Source organism: Struthio camelus, chromosome 13 (genome assembly GCF_040807025.1).
Source record: "Struthio camelus isolate bStrCam1 chromosome 13, bStrCam1.hap1, whole genome shotgun sequence".
Lineage (NCBI taxonomy): Eukaryota > Metazoa > Chordata > Aves > Struthioniformes > Struthionidae > Struthio > Struthio camelus.
The window spans coordinates 12,022,743-12,045,298 of NC_090954.1; the positions used below are offsets into that span (position 1 = coordinate 12,022,743).

General features: G+C 53.5%; 1 protein-coding gene across 5 annotated transcripts in view; it reads right to left on the reverse strand.

Annotated features, from left to right (window-relative positions):
* Positions 1-1,362: 1,362 nt before the first annotated feature.
* LARP1 (La ribonucleoprotein 1, translational regulator) overlaps positions 1,363-22,556 on the reverse strand; it is a 49,857-nt gene continuing 28,663 nt past the window's right edge. For 2 of the 5 annotated variants that reach the window (XM_068959629.1, XM_068959631.1), the window contains exons 3-20: positions 16,371-16,432; positions 14,193-14,258; positions 13,044-13,215; positions 12,137-12,268; positions 11,747-11,890; positions 10,793-10,955; positions 10,345-10,489; positions 9,946-10,120; positions 8,789-8,958; positions 8,114-8,473; positions 6,717-6,840; positions 5,871-6,076; positions 5,665-5,771; positions 5,118-5,269; positions 4,658-4,802; positions 4,305-4,414; positions 3,599-3,726; positions 1,705-2,652 (exon numbers count right to left, since the gene is read on the reverse strand). In XM_068959629.1, coding sequence (XP_068815730.1) covers positions 2,431-2,652; positions 3,599-3,726; positions 4,305-4,414; positions 4,658-4,802; positions 5,118-5,269; positions 5,665-5,771; positions 5,871-6,076; positions 6,717-6,840; positions 8,114-8,473; positions 8,789-8,958; positions 9,946-10,120; positions 10,345-10,489; positions 10,793-10,955; positions 11,747-11,890; positions 12,137-12,268; positions 13,044-13,215; positions 14,193-14,258; positions 16,371-16,432 — 2,783 coding nt within the window. In that variant the 3' untranslated portion in view covers positions 1,705-2,430. Of the gene's footprint in view, positions 1,590-1,704; positions 2,653-3,598; positions 3,727-4,304; positions 4,415-4,657; positions 4,803-5,117; positions 5,270-5,664; positions 5,772-5,870; positions 6,077-6,716; positions 6,841-8,113; positions 8,474-8,788; positions 8,959-9,945; positions 10,121-10,344; positions 10,490-10,792; positions 10,956-11,737; positions 11,891-12,136; positions 12,269-13,043; positions 13,216-14,192; positions 14,259-16,370; positions 16,433-22,556 lie in introns of those variants that run through there. The other 3 variants (XM_068959628.1, XM_068959630.1, XR_011143923.1) reach the window with 2 other exon arrangements.

Genomic DNA, 22,556 nt, shown 5'->3' on the forward strand with positions numbered 1-22,556 from the left:
CCTCACAGCTGTACAAAGACAGATGACTCCTTTTTCCAGCTACAAGATGCAGCACTGTATCAGCCAGATACTTTGGAAGGCTGCAGCTCATTACCAACTTTTGATTTGGAAAAGAGGATAATACAGTTAGCTGCATCTTTTGAGTAGCCCATCGCAGCGCCCCCCTCACCAGGCGCAGGAGCACACCACAGCTCATGAGGATAAGGTACCAGGAGCCACAGCAAAGCCAGCTACAAAGCACATACCTGACCCAGGAAATAGAGCATAGCAGCAGCAAGACAAGCAGCTCTCGCTGAAAGAAGCTTCTACCTTTAAAGCAGGAGCACAACTTTCCAGTGCTACTTCTGGGCTCCAGGAGCAAATTTCACCCCCTCTGATACGTCCCCAGCATGCAGCCGCATGCTTCAAGGCAACGCAGCTCACAAGCTTGGGGAGGATTTGCCTGCCAAAGTTCACCTGGTGCTGCACAGAGAAGCAGAGTAAATGACACAGCAGCTCTGCAGTCATCCCCCTTCCCCTCAACCAAGTAAGGGGCAGTGGGGCATAGTCTCAGCCCTTCGAGAAGCGCAGGGCTGCTGCCCATAGCAGGAGACTCCATGAAGCCACCTGCTGAGACACGTACAAGGAAACCATTGCAATAGCCCCCCCCCCCCCCCCCCCTTTGACGGGCAGGTCTCCCACTCGTACCCCTAATGAGTCCCACTAACAGACCTGAGCCTGGGGTGCCAGGGGGTTCCCCAGCACTGCATCACTCTCACGTCAGGCTACAGCATCAAGTTACACAAAGGACACGCTTGCCCCCCCGCCCCTTGCTCGCAGCAAGAAATAGTCCCTCTAGCTGCTGCGATGGATCTCCCTGCTCACCTCCTGATGATGCTGGAGGCAAAGAGTGGAGTAGACCGAGCTCCCACCCTGGCCCTGGGCTGCCCTGGGACTGGCCCGAGAGGGCACAACGAACAGCGCACAGGGAAGTCCGAGTGAGGCCATAGCATCCTCCCCGCAACAGTGGCCGTACACGCTACAATAGCATATACGCAACGCAGCGGCTTCAACTACTTCATGAGCGCCAAGTCTTGGATTTGACTGCCCTCAGCACCTTCCCCCTGCTGGAGTTGGGGCCAGCAGGGGGTCTGCGCGGCAGGGGGAGGTGTCCGAGTGAGCTGCAGGGTCCAGGGAAAGGCTGCGGGGAAGATCAGCTCGGCAGCAGTGCCGTGAGGAGTCTCTGGGCAGGTGGGCTGAGAGCCCAGCACGCTCCAAGGTGTGGGAAGCTGAGCGAGCCTCCCAGTTCCAGCTCCACCATAAGGCAACTTTTTTATTTTTTCCGCTTTTTTGTTTTTTTTTTTGTTTTTTTTTTTTCTTCTTCAATTAATATTTCCAAGGAAGAAAGCAAAGGGAGATGTGTCTTTTTGAAGAGTTTTTTTTGTTTTTGTTTTTAGGGATTTTGTGTGGTTTTTTTTTTGTTGTTGTTTCATTTTTCCAAGGGAAAAAGAAGAGAAAACCTCCTTCGACAAAGTCCTGTCTTTGTATGCAATGGGTGTTCCTGGGGAGGCAGGCGCACTGTCCGCATGGGCTCAAGTCCAGACGCCTGCCTGCCTCTCACCAGCTCCATTTGCAGGAAGGAGTTAGAACAAGCCTATCCTCGGCAGAGGTCCTTTGGTTGACTTCCAAATTGTCCGTGATGAAAGGGAGAGGCAGGCAGAGGGAGAACCAGACCCAAGGGAAGGTTGGAGGTGAAGACATCGGGGAGGAGGGACAGGGAGGACGAACAGGGTGATGTTCCTTTTGCAGCAGTCAGTGACAAAGACGCACCATCGTACGCGGAATGGGAGAAATCAGCCAGGTCATGGAGCTCAGAGGCTCCACAGGGTCACAAGACGCTGCGGCTTCGATCCCCCATCGGGGAACCTCACTCCTCCAAGCTTCCTGATCAGGCTGCCCAGCGATCCAAGGGGGGGACACAGAGGAGAGTTTTTGGGGCCGCACAGAGCAGACTTGTTTTGGTAAATCCAGACAAACTTCTAGCAATAATTTAAAACTTGATATATATATAATAATAATAATAAAAAAAAATCTCCCCTTTCCAACCCAGCCAGAACATTTTTTTTAAAGAGACACTAAGACATGAATGTGTGCACAGAAGGGGAACAGTGGGGAGGAAAAGCTAAGGATGGGTCCAGTAGGGGTGAGTCTGGCTCTGGTCAGGGTTGTAATAGCAAAATGGTGTTTTAGATACAGATCGTCTTTGCTTTCCAGCCACAAGAGAAAAAAAATAAAATAAAATCATGTGCGTTGAAGTTTCTCCCTAGCAGCCTGTTCATGGGCACCCATATTCCAACTCCCTTCCTGTCCCTCCTCCTGTCTTCCCTTCTCCGAGCCAGTCCCCCACCAACCCACCCCATCTCTCAGCAGGAAGCAGAAGCTGCAGCCTCTCTACTTCCCCGCTGTCTGCGATTCTGCGGCTGCCAGGACAGGGACTTGCTGGCTCAGGTTTTTGGCATCCTCATGTACAGGCTGGCTGGGTGAGGTGTGGGCTTGGCTGGATGGGCACTGGCTGACCGTTTTGCTGGAAGACTGGGATGGGTAGCGCTTCCTGCCATCTCCCCCTGACGTGGTTGGGTGTCTCTTGTGTCCACCTTCCTCTCCCATGGGTGGCTGGAACAGAAACACCCCAGTATCAGCACAGCCTCCTCAAAATGCATATCCTCTCTCCCTAGATCAGGGAAACAGCCTTGCTGGCTACCTCTGAGCCTGCCTCTCCGACCTACAGGGTCACGCACACTGACCTCCTCCCCATGCACGCAATACTGAGTGCAGCTGCTCTCCTCTCCAAATCTACCACTAGCAGATTTCTTTATAGAAAGAGAGAGACGCTTCCAGTAAGAGCAAGTTGTCACCCTTGTGCTTTAGGCACCACCTTCCTCCACACAGGAGCACGATCCAGAAGTCTGGGAGCCAGAGCTCTGCACAGTGCTGGCTCCACTCAAGCCTTTAAGGCTCTCTCCTCTTCTGCCGCCTCAGCTGACCAGGAGACGACGCACACATGCTTTTCCTCGGAGACCTGTTCTGCAGTAGATTTGCAATATGCAAACCCTTGCAGCAACTGCTCTGGCTTTAGAGACACCAAACTCGTGTCTGCTCATGCTAGGCTGTAAGGATGCTGCGTGCGCTTTCTGTCTGGTGGAGCTCCTCTGCTCCTGAGCAGCACTTAACCCACTGGCAGCAATGTCAGTGCGATTCTGCCATATCCCACCTTGCTTGTAGCCTAGCCACAGTACAGGGAAAGGCCTGAGCTCCCTGGGGGATGGAATAACAAAGCACTGTTTAAATAAATAAATATAAATAAAATTCAAGAGCCACAGTCAAAACAGAGTGAACATCGCTCTCTCAATGAGGGAGCAGTTGAAGAACAACAGACTTAGAGGTGCTGAAGTTGCTTGTCTCTGGCCCAGCTGCAATGATGGGGCATGACACTAGGTGTCACTGACTTCCCTGCCTAGCCTCACTCAGGGACTAGGGCCCCCAAACTCTCAGCCCTCAGCGGGGCAGAGGAGCGTCTGAGGGGGGTGATCAGCGCAGTGCAGGCACTGCTCCTACTCACGTCCACTCGGAAGTCCTCGAGGCGCTTGAACTTGCTGAGGTATTCTTGCAATTTGCTGTTGATGTCCAGGTTTTTGGCTTTGGAATACTTTAAGAAGGCCCAGAACTTTTCCAGCCCGTAAAGCTGTCCTGGAACGCGGGGAAGAAAATTGAAGCAAAAGTCAGAATTGCTCCCCCAAGGCTTCCCCGCTGCTAGTCCCGCAGATTGGCAACCCCAGGGACCCACCAGCTGGCACAACCGAGGCACTACAGAGAACCTGGAAGAGAGCAACCTACATCAGTACTGGGCAGCCCTCTTGATAGGGGATGTCCCCAGGCTCTGTGCCTAGCCTGACAGTGACAAATAGGTGACAGGCTGTGGCACTGCAGAGCCTTGAGAAAACCCAGAAGTCACTAGAGAAGTCACTAGAGAAGTGTTTTGGGAGAGCTACAGTCTTCCATCATCTCCTTTCACACACCCCCAAACAGGCTCCAGGCCAGCAAACATCCACTTTATTCTCCCCCGCAAAGCTAGTGGCTCTGCTCTGTGCAGGAGCATCTCTCACCACCAGTGGACGAGGACAGCAAGTCTCAAGGGTCTCAGCCTGTGCACATGGCATCGGATGGGCTCCACGCCCAGCTTCTTGCCCTGTGCAAAACCCCCCTCAGCCTGGTCACACTGGCACAGGAGAAAAAGCTAGCGCAGGACTGCTAGAGGAGATGCCTACCAGCTTCATAATCCTTGATGGTCTCTTCTTGAAAATCTTTAAATATGTCTGGCCGGAATTTCTTCTCCAGGCCATAGCTGTAGTATCTGAAAAGGCACTCCAGACCGTACCTGCGAACAGAACAGCATGCTGTACTCACTGTGGTACAAGTAACACCTGGGCAGACACGCTCTTGGAGCAGAGTGCCCTGTTGCATGACCCAAAAAGAGGAGGTAACTGAGGGCAGCCCCAGTCCTGCCTTCAAGCAAGGCAGAGAGACACTGCCTTCGCTTTGCTGTGAGCCCTTTAAAGACCAGATCCTTCTTCCCTCGCTCCCCTCCCAGGAGTAGCCACCCTGCCCCTCACTCTCCTACCTGTATCCCTCCTTCCCGTCCTCCACAGCCAGTTGCTTGAACTCCTCGTACATTTTCTTGTTGAAGTGATCTCGGAGGAAGAAGGACCAGAACCGGAAAAGTGTGTTCATCTCCTGGGACTGTCCAATGCCCAGTCGTTTCCGCTCTGTTCGGGGAAGAGGGACTGATTACAAGACAGATCTTGTCCCAAGAGCCAGCTCTGCATAGAGGCTCACATATAGGAGGCGCTTGTGGCACTGCGACTAGATCCAGACCCTGTTGTTGGACACCCTGAGCCACAGCTCATTCTCTCCATGGACTGTACGGAAACATCAGCTACCACCAAGGTTGTCCTACAGCACGCTGTTTATCTCCCAGTGAGTGCTCTGCTACCTACCATACCCTGCCCATCCGGCACAGCCACAAGATGGGTACCTCGTCCCAAATCCAGTGACGCGGGTGTCCCTCCCCACATGCCTACCGTTAAGGCAGCGCCGACGGTACTTGTGGTAGACGTGTTGCGTGAAGCCGTTCTCCTTGAGCAGCTCGTGTGAAGGATGCTGAAACTTGGGTAGGGATTGCGGGGTACAGCCATAGCTTCCGACAGCCGGGGTTCCCTCTGAGGGGCTGGAGCTGAGCACAAGAGACTCCAGTCAACCCCCTTCCTTGGCATCACCCAGCCAATAGCAGCACGAGGTTGCACTCCACCCCGTGACACTTATCTGTTGGTCCCACCAGCTCCCTCGGACTCTCTCCCTATTCTGGGGACTTGAGCCATGGGGTATCCCACTAAGGGGGGAACCAATGTTCCAACTGAAGTTTGAAACTTGGAATAACGAGATAAAACTCTGTCCTTTTTCAAGGAGGAAAAAGAAAGGCCCCAGCCCTTTCTGTGGCCATCTAACAGGAGTCCTCATCTGCAAAAGGAAGAGCCGCCAGACCAGACAGCACCGACCTGTCCCTCTCCCGTGCCCACTCCTTCCCCTGTTTCTGCTTTCTCTGTCACCCCACACTCCTTTCTCCAGTACCTGATAGAGGCAGTACGAGGCCTGTGTTCCCGAGAGTCCATCACCCAGCCCACGTGGCACTCCATTGGGGGGTTTGAACTGTGCCTCGTCTTCCTCTTCCGTGGAGTCTGCAAGACACAGCGCGTCAGGAATGCATCCTTTTCCTCTCTGGGCCCCAGCTGGGGATCCATAGCCTCCCTCCCGCATCCCCGGCCCAGGTCCCCCACCTTGGCATCTATTGTCCTGCCTTCTTTCACCACTGGGTAAAACCGGGGTGTCTGTGTTGGGTCTTTCAGCTGAGGTGTACGAGGGGTCCGGGGGGTCCTGGCATTGCGGTAGTTGGGTGATTCTGGTACAGTCGTAGGCAAAGACCGGGCAATTGTTGAAGGCTCAGGGACTCCAAACAACTTGTTAGCCAAAGCGTCTGTAGGTACTGCAGAGAGAAAACCCCCATCCTGGGTCAAAATGAACTCTGAGCCTGAGAGTACCGCTAGTGTCAAGGGACTACCGTCCAGGAGATGGGAAGCAGCAGGAGCAGGAACTCATGGATGTGTCTCAGCCTTCCTGAGATCAGCAGCTTGAAATCTAGCCTGTGACAAGTCTGTCCAGACAGCCCAAGGCCTTGAAGCAGGTCCAAGGCTGAGTTTTCAGGGATCCTACAAGCTATTTGCTTCCTAGGGGCTAACAGCAATGGCAAATCCCTGCATCCCAAGGTTCCAAGAGGGAAGTCACATCCTCACTGTTACATGAGAGACTGATAAAATTTCCTCCATCAGCTGGGACATCCCTGCTTTTGGGCCTCTTCTCTCGGAGCCCAAAAACATTCAGCTGAGAACTGCGCTGCTCGGGAAAGGCGACGCAACGTGGCTGTGGTCCCTAGTTTCCCCTCCCCAGCTGCTACTGAACCTCCCAGGACTACTCTCGGACCTTAGATCTGTGGCTCCAGTTCCTGTCACTGCCACCCCTCCCCAGAGACTGCACTGGCATGTTTACTTCAGCCCCCTCACCCAAACACAGCCCTACTAGGAAGGATGAGGACAGGTTCAGTCCTACCCATTCCTGCTCTCACTTACCTTGCTGGAACCTGGGAGGGCCAGGAGGGACTTCTTGGTTTGGATCCACAGGGGGCTCTGGGGTCAGGGTATCGAACTGCTCCCTGCTTATCATATTCACCTTCTTGAAGTTCTCGACTTCTTGCTGCGTTTGAAGAGGAAGATGATGAAGCAACCAATTACTCACTTCTCCCCTCATCTCAACAGCTCATCTCGACCACTGCTGTGCTTGTGCAACAGCCGCAACACTGGGCACAAAATACAGTGACTGGGCCTCGGTGCCCAGACAGGTGGCATGTTGTTCATATGTTACAAGGGTAAACACAACAGACAGAAAACAGCCCTGCAGTGACCAGACCTGAACTCACCAGGCCCAAGCTTTCTGGGATCCTATAAGGTAGCTTCATTCAACATCACGTACTTCTTTCACGCTCCTCTACTTGCCTACGTCACCTCCGGTGCAGCAGGGTTCAAGGCAAGTTTGATAACCTCTGCTCGACCAAGACCCCATCACCCCTGCTGTCTTCTGGCATCTCTAGGGCCTCCTTCCCACATCCTCAAAGCCACACTGCGTGCAGGGCACAACACTCCCATTTATTTGAAGTATCCGTAACCCCAGAACGCTCTTCCCATTGCCCCTCTGTTACTAGCTTTCCCCACACCCTCAGCTTCAGTTGCCACAGAGAGTAGCACTACACTTCAGCCATGTGCCTGGGACCCAACACGGGGAGACAGAGCCTGTGGTCTGACAGGTCATCCCGCCTCAGAGCGGAAGTCACTTCAGTCCCTAACCGAGCCCAGGGAAGTCCCTGACTGTGAGAGTCACCAAGCTGGGACTCGCCTGCTGTAGAGAGGCAGATGAGCTTTCTCTAAAAAGCCCAAGTCTATGGAAACCAGTAATAAAACAGAGAAGAGCAGAGGCCAGGTATGGCCTAGCTATCAACGAACCTGCCCCCAATAACTGCAGTCTCCAAGGAGCCATGCCATTAAGCACTGGGCACTATGGACCATGCAGAGACACCCGTTTCCTCCAGAGATTCGACACTGCCTGCCCACCACCGGGGCAAGACCTTGGCAGACAGAGCAATGCATCCCATTTGCCAGGTCACCTTGTTACTGGCACCTCACTTAACTTGCTGCAGCCTTACGCCACACTACACACCTGTTTATCCCCAGACACAGCAGAGAGGACTCCTGGTTCCCTGCATCACGCTAAACGCCGCTCACAGTCCTATGCTGCCAAAGGATAAATCCCAGCTTGGCTCTGCCTTATACGTGGGCCAGAACCCTGTGTACCACCTTTTCCATTCCGAAGCCCCAGGGTGGCCAACTTGCCTCACACTAGGCTCCCTGTAAGGAAGCATCCCCCCACCACACAAATTCCCTTCCTTGGATCAGCTACAGAGCCCAGCTCTCACCTTGATCTGAGAGTACTCTGGCTCAAACTGCTCCGTCCACAGGTCCTGCTCATAGTAGTACAGCCCATCATTGATCACCTTGGCCAACTCTGAGCTCATTTTAGCCCTGGATGTGTGGTTGCCAGTCCGGTCCCCTCCAGGGTGCCGGCGCAGGTAGGGAGGTGTCTGTGTCACAATGAGGATCTTGTTCACGTCTCTATCATCAATCTCGTAATCCGAATCCTCATCTGACCAGTCGGTGAACGTGTTCTTGCGGCCATCCATCTGCTCCATCTCCTCATCAAAGAGGAAGTCCAGCTCCTCAGGTTCGTCTTGGTCCTTTTGCTTCTGCTGCTGCGGTGTCTTCGACTCCTCTGGTTTCTACAAGCACGGGGATAAAGGTGATGTGGGGTAACGACCAGACAACAGAACAGGTCCAGCACTTGGAGACCTTGCTGTTGCATGTTGTTTCTTTACCCCAACCAGAAACTGCCCATCAGAGGAGAACACTTTATTTGCATCTCAACCACTGAGGAGCAGCTACAAAAGGAGTTCAGATAGGGACAGGAAAGACTAGAAAATCACTCCCATGGCTGACAGACCTTGTTTGGTCTGAAACCTGCTGCTCAGTTATGGTTAAAGTCACACAGACACCTGGCAGAACCCCATCCCAACAGCTCCTGTATCGCTCCATACCTTGGGCTTGGCTGGGGAGGGCCGAGGCCTCTTCTTCACTTCAATCCACGTCTCTGAATCCAAGTCGGGTAGGCTTGCGGACAGGCCCTTGGGCATTGTCTTCAGGTTACTGACTTCCTCTGTTTTGGTGGGGACCGGGCTGGCAGGACGTGGGGAGCCAGGAGCAGATTCTAGAGCCAGTGAGAGCCACAAAGTGTTTTACAAGCCTCAGAGCTGGGTGCTTAACCCTGCCTACGGCCTGGGGCTTGGAGGAGGGAGCAATCCCTGGGGATTGCGTGCGTAAAGCACCCAACCACGAGGAAAGCATCTCCCCCTGCTATCAAGTCATTCTGGCAGCACAGCATAGCTCATGCGACATGCCGGCATCCAGCACCCTAGGCAGGAACACCCCTACTACCAGCCCACTGCCTCACAGCGCTGAAAAAAATCTCTATTGAAGGCTGTGATGCTGCTTTTGACCAGAGCTCTGCACATGCCTGTTTCCCAGATGTGTAAAGAGCTCTGAAGCAAGTGGTTCATCTGCTACTCTCAAGGAAACCTTCCCAAGATAGCCTGGAGGCAGCAGGGATAGATCTCCCCTGCCAACACTAACTCTTACAATGGCACCAGGCAGCTCCTCTACATGGCCTTTCAAGCCCAGCCCCGGGCTCCTGCCAGCCCCCAGGGGATGGGGGGGACAAGGACAGGAGGCAGCCCTTAAAGGATAGCGCCTGGTTGACAGCTCCTTACCTGCTGCCTGATTTGCGCCCCACATCTCCTCACCCATTTGGGCAAGGCTGGGTTCAGGAGCGTCCTCTGCTTTGCCCAGGTGTGGGAAGCTGTTTCCAGGAACGGCTGAGAGACTTCCAGCAGGACTGACCCTCCCTAAATCCCTTCAGCCCCCAACTGATGGAGGGCTCTCCAATAACCACCCCACCTCCTCCTGGACGTATAAGGGCAAAGCCATACACTTGATTCTTCCGTGTTTCCCCATACACAGGGACAGTGCTCTGGGGGCCTGAAGCCTCTTCCATGTACCTGGACAGATCCATGCTGGCTCCCACCACAACGCAGAAAATCAAATGGCAGAGCCTTGTCTTGGGGATGCACCTGCCTCTCAGGAGTCTCAGTCCTTTTGTGGTACCAATACCACATTCCTCACTTCCTGGGACACTCACCCGTCTCCTTCTGGAAACTCTGCCTGGGCACAAACTCAGGGCAGTTGATGAACTGGGAGAAGTCTGTCTGTGTGTAGTCTGCCATGGGAGGGCCAGGCAGAGCCCATTTTTCTGGCTGCTCTTTTCTCCTTATCTTCTGGTCCACAATTTCCACTACCTTGCTGTCCTTCAGAGCCTGGAACCAAGTGACACTGGATTAGTTTAGGGCCCTGCCTCGGCATGCTGACTGGCTCAGCCCCAGCCCTAGCCCTTCCTCTCCAAGCAGTTCAAGGGGAGGAGGGAAAAGAGTCAAGGACAAAGGGAGACATTACTTACATCTCACCCACGACCAACTAGAAAACAGGCTAGGATGGTGAGAAGCAGTTCAGAGAAGGAAAGTTCAGCTCCCCTTGCCCTTACCTTGATGATGAGGCTGATGTCAGTAGTCAGTGCCTGCACCCGGTGGAAGCTGGCGATCAAGGTGATGGGAAGGAAGCCATCCGAGTCCATCTTGCGACGCAGGAAGAAGTCTCGCTCCAGGTTGTCCACGCTGAAGTAATACTCTCTGCATGGACAACGTGCCAGTGAGAGGCAGCTCCTGCTACCTTCCTCAGGGAACCCCTGAGGAAATAATCCCTCCCCTTTCCTGCACTGAGCTCTTCTGCCGCTGCGAGGTTGAACACAGAAAGCCTGGGCACGAGGATGCAGCAAACCAGTGCTGCAAGCAGCGTGGCACAATGTAAACATGCCTCAGCTCCAGCCCTACCCAAGGGATTTGCTACGCAGCCTCCCGGGAGGGCCTAAGTAAACATGCCACCAACAAACGTCCCCAAACAACGTTCAGACAAGAAGGAGAGGCAGCGCTTACATTTGACGCTTGATGTAGTCCTTGAGCAGTTCCTGGTCCACACTGTACAGCTCAGTGCTGCTGATGTTGTCAAAGTAATATGTGATGTTGCTAGCATACTTTTGAGTGCGGGAGCCATCCGAGCCCTCAAATTTCCGGTACCCATACTGATAGTCGAAGTGTGCTGCAAGACACCAACAAGGGAACCTTTCAGTCAGCACAGAGCCCCTAGGATCTGCTAGACAGGTTGTGCCTACCAGATGGGGCCAGACTACTGCACAAATAGCTACCCACTGCCCCAGGAGCCCCCCAACTGCACAGGGCAGGACATCCCTGCTGCTCCATCCCTCACTCCACTGCTCTCAGTCTTCCCTGGAGAATGGATTGCAACACAGCTTAGATGCACCTGGGCAAAGAGATGCCAGTAACCCTCTTGTCCAGGAGCAACTGGGTAGCCTAGATAACGCACTAAGGCGTTATCTACACAGCCTGACAAATGCTAGCGTGGATGCCTAAGACCCCTGCCTTGCTCTCAATGTTACATTAAGTCCAAACAAAACATCAGCATGTTTTAACTCCTGCACAGAGGACTGCTGAAAGAGACAGAAAACAGGCAGAAGAGCTCAACCCGAGGAGGGAAAGAGCGTTTACCTTTATTCAAATCCTAATAAAAATCATTTGCTTTTACTAAAATCAGCTCAGCTGGATGCCACCTTCAGATCAACACACAGATCCTCACAGAGAAATCCAAATCAAGAGTTCTCCTTGGCTAGGGAACAACAGCTCATGCTTCTTAGCTGGGATGACCTGCCATATTATTTCTGTGTATCCCTGCTGCTCTCTGCCCTCCTCATGCAGCTTCTCAGGGCCCCAGGTTACACACACACACACACACACTCCCTACAGCCTTGCACGCTTCAGCACGTGCCCTGTTCCCTCTCTCTGCTGTTACAAGGCCACACATACAGCGAGCACCTCCTCTGCCGCGGCCGCGGCCCCTGCCGCGGCCCCTGCCGCGGCCCCGGAAGGCCCCTCGCACAGCTCCTCCCTCGCTCTTCACGCTGGAAGTTTCATCATGGTCTTGCCAGCTGCGTTCATGCTTATTATCTGGGTGCCAGCCTGTGAGAGATGAGAAGAAGAGGCAGGAGGGTTGTTAAGAGTTCAAGACACCTTAGGGCAAGCCTGGCTGCCCTCAGAGCTCTTCAAATGAATGAAGCATCCGCACCACCCCATGCTGTGCCTGGCCGAGGCAGCCAGCCTCACAGCAATGGGGCTTGGTCTCCCCTGAGGCCAGGGAGCGATGGCCTCAGCAGCGCTGCCTCATGGCAAGGGGAGGCAGAGTGGGGTCGCAGCCCCAGCGCCCACCTTTCATATCACTGCGGTTGTTGGAAGGGTGTCTGTGCTGCTCGTTTTGCCGGTTGTTCCGAGAGGCCGTTTTGTCCCTGGGCACCTCTGACTTCATGTCTATCTGCAAAGGGACCCACTTGTGTTTGTTGCCTGCAAAAGGAGAGGATTTGGGTGTGACATAGGTTTAGAAAGTATCTGCTTCCTTGCTCCTCAGCCTCTTCTCTCCACTCACACCCCCCACACAGTGGGGAAAGTAGCAGGGCCTTTTGCACCAACTCTTTCCTTGGATGTCCCTCAGGGCCCCATTGCCTCCAAAACCGTTTGTGAAGCACCATGAGGATGCAGAAAGCATCTGACTGGGGCTCTCCGGCACAGAGGAACAGCATGCAAACCCCACTGTTGCTTCACGGCACTCGTTCCTCCTCTCCCCCTTTCTGCCCGCAAGGCTCAGGCCAGACCAAGTCCATGTGTCAACCATGGCTGATGCAACATGCAGCGAGAGGACTTTCTGTGCCACCGGGGAGCACGCATGAAAACGTGCCACAGCTCCCCAGACAAGGGCACATGGACAACCCTACTTGGGCCCTGCTCTACCTGCTCCCCTCCTACTTATTGCAGGGAGCAACAGAACAGGACAATCTCTGCCAAGGCTGCCCTAGAGCCCAGAGCCTCACATCTCCCCAAAGCTCACAGTGTCTGCCTGAATAATTCCAGTCACCAAAGCAAGACCTTGCTCTGTTGCAGCCTGCAAACACTTTTCCATCGTGACTGCCCCAGGGCTGGGAGCATGTCCTGCAGCAAGGCCTACTGGGAAAGTGGGCAGTGCTTCTACTGGACCGTGGGTCACAGAGGGGAAGACAGGCATCCGACTGCTGCTGAGGTTAGGTGACCATCCCTGCAAGGGGTCTGCCACAGCCTGCCTTACCTTTCTTCTTTTGGGCTGACTTCTGGTTATCGTCGTCACCGTTCTTCTCCTCCCCGGACTCATCCGATTTAGTTTTCAGACTCTCCTTGCCATCGCTGCCATCTCCTTTCTCCTGTTCTTTCATGTCTTTCTTGACAGGCAGTTTACGGATGGACGGTGCTTTGTGTGGCTGCTGCAGACACAGGAGTACAAGAAGAAACGTGAAGGGTGTGGGAAACTGAAGAGCTGGAGGCAGAGGCCAGCAATCCTGGTGGGAGTAGGAACAGGAGGGCTTTGCCCTAGCCTGGGAACATCCCTGCCCCCACGCCCCCCCGAGCTGTCCTGTTCCTGGAGAAGGCCTTATTTCTGACCAGGGCAAGGTGCTCTACAGAAACTTTCCTGGAGACAGCTCCAGCAAATGCTGGGAAGCACTCAAGTTCGGACACAATTCTGGGCCCAGAAGTTACTGAGAGAGACTGCCAAGGAGGCGGGGTGTTCCGGGATGAGGGCTTCAAGGGACCAGACTGTCAACATGGCAAAGAGGGTGAGTGACCCTCATGCCCTGACAGAGAGTGGGGACCTGGCGAAGCAGTGTCCCAAACATAGAAAGGTTTCAACAATGCCCACGTGTCTTTATTGGGAACGCAAGGCTGTGCCCCTTGGGCATACAAGCCCTTTCTCACGTGTACTTTCAGTTTCTTTAGTGGAAGTCTCAGCATTTACCCAGACCCCTTCGTGCAATGACTAGCCCTGAAGGAGAGCCGGTCCAGGAGCTGCCATACCCGCTTCACCAGGCCCAGGGTTTAGCGCGGGCTCCAGGCTCCCAGAATAGCACCACTGAGTGAGGGAGCCCGATATGCAGGGCAGCCCTAAAAGGAAATCCCCTGCACCCAGCACGCTATTCCTGGCTGCCTCTGCACTGACACTCAGCACCCCAAATGTTCTGGCTCAGCCAGAGCTACCAGGGCTGCAAGAGGATAGGGAGGCCTGTAAGGGCCTTGTTCTGCTCAGCAGAGCGAGAACCCCTTCAAAAGGCCCTGGGTCTCCTGCCTCACAGCCACAGAGCATGCAGAGGTGCCTACCAACAACACGGCCTCCCAAAGCACGCTACCAGGGGACAAAATACTGGGGTTCAGCCAGAAACAGCTGCTGAGGATCTTATGTTCTCACCTGGACACTCTTGTGGGCTATTTCTCCAGGTGTTGGCCAATTTGTGGCATCACCGAAGTCACCAACCTTATGTCCAAAGAGAAAGGTCTCATTAACGCATGAATTGTAGGTGCCATTCCCTGAGCTGGCAGCCAAAAGCCCTCCCAGCCACACTGTCACTGCCATCACCCACTCGTGTCCCACAGCTGGCTATCCCCAGCATGTCTGGGGACAACAAGCAAACTATTACGACGGGCACAGACAGAGCCCCACCTCCCCAGCCAAGCAGGGCCCCCATTGTAATCCCAAATAGCTGCAGATCAGTTTATATCTAAGAGGGATTGTAACGAGGGTGCCATCAGCCTCTCAACTCCCACCAAGCTCTGCCCCAGCAGGAGCACACGGCACCAAGCTGCTCAGGATAACTCACCTTTGGGCGATGCAATGCCACCCTTAGTTTTAAAATAGACTGCCTTTGGGGTTAAGAGACATTATGAGAAAAGCTCTGGTCTTGAGCCATCACATGCAAGGCTCTGCTTTCCTCTTAGGGGGGCCAGCAGGCACAAGCCCTCTGCAGTCCAGGCTGCCTTTCTGCTCATGCGCTTGCATGCTCGCGTCCAACATTCAATCCTTGCTGCGGCTTACAACAAACCTACAGCCTAAGGAACAGCAAATAGGAGTCCTGGCTTCTTCACCTCCCTTGCGTTTACATGGACCAGTAGCATCCTTCCCACATGATCAGTCTCTGATTTTATCCCCAGACCGTACACTTTGTTTGTGATCAAGGTCTCTGGAGTGAATTCCTGCACCATCCCTGTAGCTTGCAATGGGGAAGGCTGTAAATTCAAGCCCCTGAGACCTCATCACAGTTACTGTCCCTTGGACAGGCAGCAGAACTTCCAGCATCCTTAACCAACCAGAAGCAACCACGTCCCATTAAAGTAGTTGCCTCCACCTAGTGGCAAGTTGTCAGGCTTATTTTCACTTAAGTGCCTAGCTGCAACCAAGTGTTGGTCATCACAAAGTATAGGGACCATGCAGAAGAATTGTTTGGAAAAAAAAAAAAAAATCAAGCAGCTATGCGATGGTCATTAGAATAGCCTTGTTCCAGATATCCCATTTTCACATGTGGGACCACCAGTCATTTCTGCTGGCCACTACCACCATTCCTCCTCCTCCTCCAGAGGAGACATTTGCTATTGGAAACAGTACAGAGAGCAGCACAAGGAAAGGACCCTAACAGCTGCCTGGATATGCAATTAGTCACGTCTAGGCATTGAGTTCAAGATCATCCGGGCAGAGAAATTCCCCCTTGACCTTGAGGGGGTTCTCATTTCTAAGTTAATTTGGAGTCACTGAGTCCCTCGTGAGAGTATGTCTCTACACCCAGGTGTCATGCTTCTCTCTCTGGAAGGCAGGCTTCCTGGGAAAACTATCTCCAGTGCAGAGCCATGCTTGGTCCGCACACAAGAGTGTCTTCTGTCCCTATGGCCATTTTCCTGAGGTGGAACGGATAAAGTCATGTAAAGTTTCAGATGCATCTTTGCTGACTGCTGGGAGCCAACATTCATAGCCAACGTTCTCATTTATTCCTAGGGTAGCTGTGCCCCAACTTCATGCAACATCCTCAGAAACTGGGGTTCCTCCATCAGACACTAACCCCTGGGAACAGACTGCCCTCGTTCTTCCGCAGAAAGAGCCGCTTGGCTTCAAACCAATTATCCTAGCTGCTGTGTCCCAGTAAAGAACACAAACTGATCAGACTGGGTAGAATGGGGACCTACAGATACATTCCTCCATCACACCACAGCCCTAGCTACACTGCAAAGCAGGGCAGGAGCCAATCTCACAACCAAGGGCTATGGTGTCCTCAGGAGAAGTTTTCCACGCCCAGCACTGAGCTCTGAATGTCTCCCTGAGAGAAGGAAGGTAAACATGCCCCCCCTAGCAGAGGCAGGCAGAGAACGGGTGGGTCCACACAGCACGCAAGAATATTAGAAAGCTGCAGAGGGGATGGATGGAGAATCAGGACGTTCTCCTCCATGCTCTTGCAAACAGCCAGGCCCGCACGTGAACCTCTCTGCAAGCCGGCTTGCAACGGAAGCGTTCTGCTCACCAGACCCTCAGGGTGTTCACTCTGTGCTGACAACTGCATCAGACGCTGGATGTGAGCAAGGGGGGAGGCAGGCCCAGACTTACCTTGCTTCCTTTCCGCTGTCTTGGGTTGGCAGCCCTCACCACTTTCGCAGGAGTCGTATGTTCTGGAGGAAGAGGAAAACAAAACCTTTAGAACAGAGCTGAGGGCTGTGGAAATGTTAGCTCTGGTGGGAGGTGGATGGAAAGCAAGCCACAAGCTGCATTTCTCCCCCTTCAGCAAAGAAGGGCCAGCTTCTGACCTTGCTTGCAGAAGGGCCCATCAAGATCAAGTGGAGGTATGCAGAAAACAGAGCCCCCTCCACAGAGCTGACTGCTGCAGATACGGGGTGAAGCCACACACTTAAGCCTGCTGCCTGCCCCATCACATCCCTGCCACTGCCAGAGGCTACCCGCATCAGACTCTCAGCGTTTACTGCATTCAGAGGACTCCTCATTAATCCAGGCAGTTGGTTTCCCCCAGGAAGACAGGCTCCTAACCTTGTCCCTCTGCACAAAGAGGCTCCCTTGCTTAGCTCAGCCCTCTCCACTTGGCCTTGCCTGCCAAGGAGGAGGGGTGGCAAAGAGTTCGGCTTGCTCTGTAAAGCTCCACACAGAACCTGATCTGCTGTAGGCGCAGCAAAACAAACATGCCCTTGAACAGCCAAGCGTATCACGATGTTAATGGGCCTGGCCTTCCCCACGGGGCAGAGGACTCTGAAGGAGGGACAGGCACCCACATTGCCAAGCTTGCAATGCACAGACGCTGCTTGTGTCATGCCTTGCTTTGATCTCCAGTGCATCCCAGCACGGAGCAGCAAGTCCATGAGAGGGAACATACACACAGAGAGAGGGAGCCAACTCTAAGTAGTGCACAAATGCCTCTGTAGCCAGTAGTAGCTAGGCACTTAAATGCCTCCGCAGTATTTTGGGGTATCAGAGTCCAGGTGCTCGTACTCTAAGCCCTGTCTAGGAAAAGGGCCGTCAAAACCGACCCTCACCTAACCAGTAGCAATCGGTGTTCTCAGCAAAGCGACATCAGGCTGCAGCACTGAACCCAAGAGGGCTGGAAGGAGGTTTATACCAGCAGCCTCCGTTTTGCCAGGCATGCTGGTTCCCATAGAACACTGTACTACAGGAAGGGCCTTGAGGTCCAGGTACCTGACTGGGACCTCAGAGATGGCCTTGGATCCTGGACTGACCATGGACCTCCCACACCACCTGGAGCAGTCAGAGCCCTCAGCCACACCATGACTTGTCTTTGCTCCTGTTCATACAGCACCCAGCACAACATGGTCTCACAGGAAGAAAAATAAATTCAACTTGTTTTCTCCCTTCCAATTTTGGCTGCAAGGTTCCTCGAGCAGGAGAGGGCTCATGCTGGCCACATATAACATCCAGTAGAGTAGCACACTGCTGCCTAACACAAAACAACTGTGCAGGGACAATGAGGGGGGAGGAAGGATTTTTAGCCTCAAACAGGAATTAAATCCTTGCTCCCACCTACCCATTGGGTTTTCCATACACTCACCTGAGGAAAACACAAAAAGAAGCAAGCAAACAAACAAACAAAAAAACCTCACTCATCTTCATATGCTCTTCCAGAACACATCTTGCACGAGGAAAAAGTCTCTGCACCCTGGTCAGCATGGGGACAAGGGCCCAGAGCAGGCAAGGGCTGTTTGAGGGTATCTCACCGCCTCCTTCAGCAGGGCTATTGTGCCTGAGCTCAGCCCTGCCTCCCGTTTTTCATCTTGCTGTTAGGGGACACCAGCTTTAACCTGTGCATTCCCCCTCAACTCTGCACATATCCAGTTCTGTCTGCACTTCAGTGACCTCTGCCACCCACAAAAGGCCTTCTGGAGGTGATAGCAGGTACTATAGGCCTGAGGCAAGGAGGGGGCACTCAGCAACTAACATCCAGCTGGGCTGGGGGGGTTTGAAATTGCATCAGATCTTTTAAGAACAAACTGGTTTAGCTTTTACAGGGACATTTCAAAAGCAGCTTAGGTCACAGAGGGGATCGCAGACAAATCCTCCTGGAATCACGTAACATCACTGAGAAACGCTACCAAATTATTTGTCTCAGTGCTGTTTCCTTCCAATTTCTAAGGCTCCGTGAAGTTTGGAACAAGCTTCCCAATGTGCAGATGGGGTTTGCTGGTATGTTTTTAAGCAGCACGTACCAAAACTGTTTTTAAACTAAGTAAGCGTGATGGGAAATCATGTGTTCACACACGGTCTGGTCACACACAACTCCCAGTACTGAGCAGGGCTAAGACAACCCTCCTGTAGCACCAAGGACCACGCATTAAGGTCGCCTTCCTGACACCAAAGACAAGTGCAAGTCAGCCACTGCTAACAGCAGAACAGCACAGGGAGGGCCAGCCACAGCCCTGAGGGAGAGTCCATGCTAAGCGCCACGCACACGGTGCCAGCTGTGCCAGAGTCCAGCCTGGGGTGAGCCTGCTGGAGGCCTGGCAGAAGTGAGTTTCTGCAAGACGCCAGGAGCCCCTGTAGCACCGACTCTACCAGCTTTGTTTAAAACAAAAGCACTCTAGATTTGGGTGGGAGATGAGGGTGGGAAGGAGGTGAAGAGAAGTGCCCCAAGCAATTGCAGAGGCTATCTGGGGACACCCAGGGAACTACCCTGAATAGCCTACCTAGCTCCATTCAAAGCTGGCTTTGATCTCCTGCATAAGATAGTTTGACTTTGCCTAGATGATCAAAACCAGTCACCTTTCTAGCCTTGAAACCTATGATTCATTCTGCTGGCCCAGCCTTGCTCAGAGCTGGAAACTTTGAAATGTCAATAAGGCAGAGACAGACATGGCAGAATGGAGCCATGCGCATTGCCCCTCCCCAGTTCCCTTGCATAAGGCTCCCATGTGGGGATTTCACCCCAGGGACAGCCCATGCTCTTAGCTGGGTCCCCAGATGCTCCCCATTTTCCCCAGGACCTCCCCAGCCTGCTTGCACCGCCCCCCACAATCGAACTGTGGCAATCCCACGTGCCCCTCACTTATTCCACACGCACCTCATTGAGGATCCTGGCTCCGCGGCAGAAAGCTTGCCACAAGGCTTTTAAACTTTCCCACCAGTTAGGAAGAATGAACACTTTCAAAACAGCCCCTAAAATCCTCCACTCAACGCCTACAGATGTCACCAACTAAATATAGCTTCAAAAGGCACCAAGCGCTACAGCACAAACCCACAGCCACCCCCTTTTCCACAGGTACGGGAGCACCTGCCTGCTTTGACAGCAACGACTGGCATACTTGGCACTGCTAAAAAAACAACAAAAAAACCAAAAAAAAAAACAACCTCACTCTGCAGCATGATTAAGCAACACAACACGTTCTCCAGCTGGAGGAGAGCAGGGCTCCCTTTCCCACTGCAAACACCCCACCTGGACATCTGCCCAGGGTTCACGAGAACAGCATCTTGCCCTTTTCTTCTCCAGCAGCTTCAGGTCAGGAGCCTCACAACCACGTTGTCAGCTAACAATACGTTTTTGTGCATCTTTGGGGACAGGTCAAAAAGAGGACCCCTAAACCCTCTAACAAAAGAGGAGGCCAAAGCAGAGGCACAAGCAGAGCATAGGTGCCAGGGACGCCATCATCTTTGCGGGGGAGGGAGGAGATTATTTAAAACAAGTTCTGCTAGTTTCCTTATCTGCAAGATAGGAACAGGGATCCCTTATCTAGCTGAGGTGCTGAGAGGACTAATTAGCGTTTGCAGAGCACCGTGGAAGACAAAACACGCTAAGCAAAGCACTGCAGCGGGCACTGCAGCGGGCATTGCAGCCTGACAGGGAGATTGATTCAGGGAGCACAGCCAGGACAGCGATGCGGAGACGGCTGCAGGGTGCTCTTGCCAGCATGGACGGACTCAAGATCCAAAAGTCATGGTCGAGGCTGCTCACGCTTGGGCAGGAGACTGAGGAGATGTGACTGTGCTAGCAGCCATACAAACATGCACTGACATCCAGAGCATCTGCAGAGCCATGGTGAGCAGAAGCTTTGCTCAGCATCTTCCACAGCAAGCCAGCCTAACCAAGGGCCTCAGCTCCAATCCAAGAACTACTCCACACTCCAACTCCTTTATACCAAACTAAAAATGGCTCTTTATGCCCCCTTACACGCAAAGACTTGGGGGGGGGGGGGGGAACGCTAGACTCACTCAGGTACCCAAGCTTCAGAAGAAAACCTTCTCACAAGATCTGCCCACAGGAAAGCAATGCATCTCACGGCACACAACTAAAAAGACCTCCTGCCAATACACACTGAAAGAAAACTCCTTCTTGCTGTACGCTTGATAAATGGGGAGCAATGGGGTATTACGCACCCAGGCACAGGAGTTCAGGACAAGAAGTACTAGTGAGGGATACTACATCCTGCCCCGGCTGATAGCTGAACACTTAAAAACTGCTGACAGATATCCTGGAAGTCACAACACCCTGGGTGTTTTCAAAGTGGGGATGGGATTTGAAGAAAAAGAAGGGAGAGGGAGAGGGAGAGGGAGAGGGAGAGGGAGAGGGAGAGGGAGAGGGAGAGGGAGAGGGAGAGGGAGAGGGAGAGGGAGAGGGAGAGGGAGAGGGAGAGGGAGAGGGAGAGGGAGAGGGAGAGGGAGAGGGAGAGGGAGAGGGAGAGGGAGAGGGAGAGGGAGAGGGAGAGGGAGAGGGAGAGGGAGAGGGAGAGGGAGAGGGAGAGGGAGAGGGAGAGGGAGAGGGAGAGGGAGAGGGAGAGGGAGAGGGAGAGGGAGAGGGAGAGGGAGAGGGAGAGGGAGAGGGAGAGGGAGAGGGAGAGGGAGAGGGAGAGGGAGAGGGAGAGGGAGAGGGAGAGGGAGAGGGAGAGGGAGAGGGAGAGGGAGAGGGAGAGGGAGAGGGAGAGGGAGAGGGAGAGGGAGAGGGAGAGGGAGAGGGAGAGGGAGAGGGAGAGGGAGAGGGAGAGGGAGAGGGAGAGGGAGAGGGAGAGGGAGAGGGAGAGGGAGAGGGGGAACTAAGGAAAATGGGCTAAAAAAGCCAGGCAAAAGACGCCTCCTTGTCACGTGTCTGGGACCACGTAAAAGACAGGGAGGACACCCCTGCAGCTCTGGGGCCACGCTCTGTCCTCATCCAGCACAGCAGCACTGCCGGGAAGGAGGAGAAAGCCAGCACAGCAAGGATGTGGAGAAGCTGGACCCCACCCAAGCTGGCCCCCCCAGAGCCATATCCAGCCAGCACCCTGAAGGTATCGACAGACAGCCCTTGAGGTCAGGCTGCGGTGGGGCGAACCAAGTTTCCAGGGGAGGTCATCTCAGATAGATGCCTCCATACACTGGGCTTCTTGCTGATGAAGGGACATGCAAATTGGCAGAGGGGGAACCACATACAATCAACAGCTCTGCTGAATATGCGACCAAAGCAGCCAGAGAAATCTTGGAAACAAGACAACTACTCTCCCCCTACTTCCCAGGGCTTGCTGCGGCTGCCGACTTCCACTCTTTGATGCAAATATTAGCAGGAGGCTGATCAAGGAGATTTGTGCCCTGACATTTCAGAAATCTCCTTTTGCACTTAATTTAGTTGCACTAAATAACACGAGGTTGCACTAGCACTGCCTGGAAACCGAAACAAGATCAGGGCCCTGTTGTGCAAGGGGACATACAAAGCAGTTACAGAGGGAGCCTACGTTTTAGCTGTGTAAGGCTGGCAAGTGGATAGAGCCCAGAGGAGGAAGAAGTGGTTTGCCTGAGGTCACAGAGCAGACACTAGCAGAGCCAGGAATAGAAAGCAGGTCTCAAGTTTTGATCCAGAATGCTATCTGTGGCCTTCTGCGTCATCTCTGCCTATCCTCAGCTCAGCCGTACGGCCTCGACAGCAATTCCACCAGAACGAATTCCCTCTCCTCAGCTGGGCCAGCAACTATCCATGGAACCAAGCTGGCAATCACATCATTTCCTGGTGGACTCCCGGAGTCAAGGTGAGGCTATTTCTTAACAACCGAGGGGGATGAGGCACGGGCAAGAGCACTGGAGTCTTGATGCTGGTACTGCTGTCAAACCCCTCCTATCACTAAGTCACAGCTGAAGCGTTCTCTGGCTTTTGGCACTTGCTCACTGAAGCACCTGGCGAGCACCAGAAAGGACAAAGCTACGAAAACATCCCACATTTGCCTTCCAGACTGTAACTGGCTGCAGTAAAGCGGCCCTCTTCATAGGCTTCAAGGCCGGAAGTTCACAGAGGCATCTAAGTTAGCAAACATCTTTTCA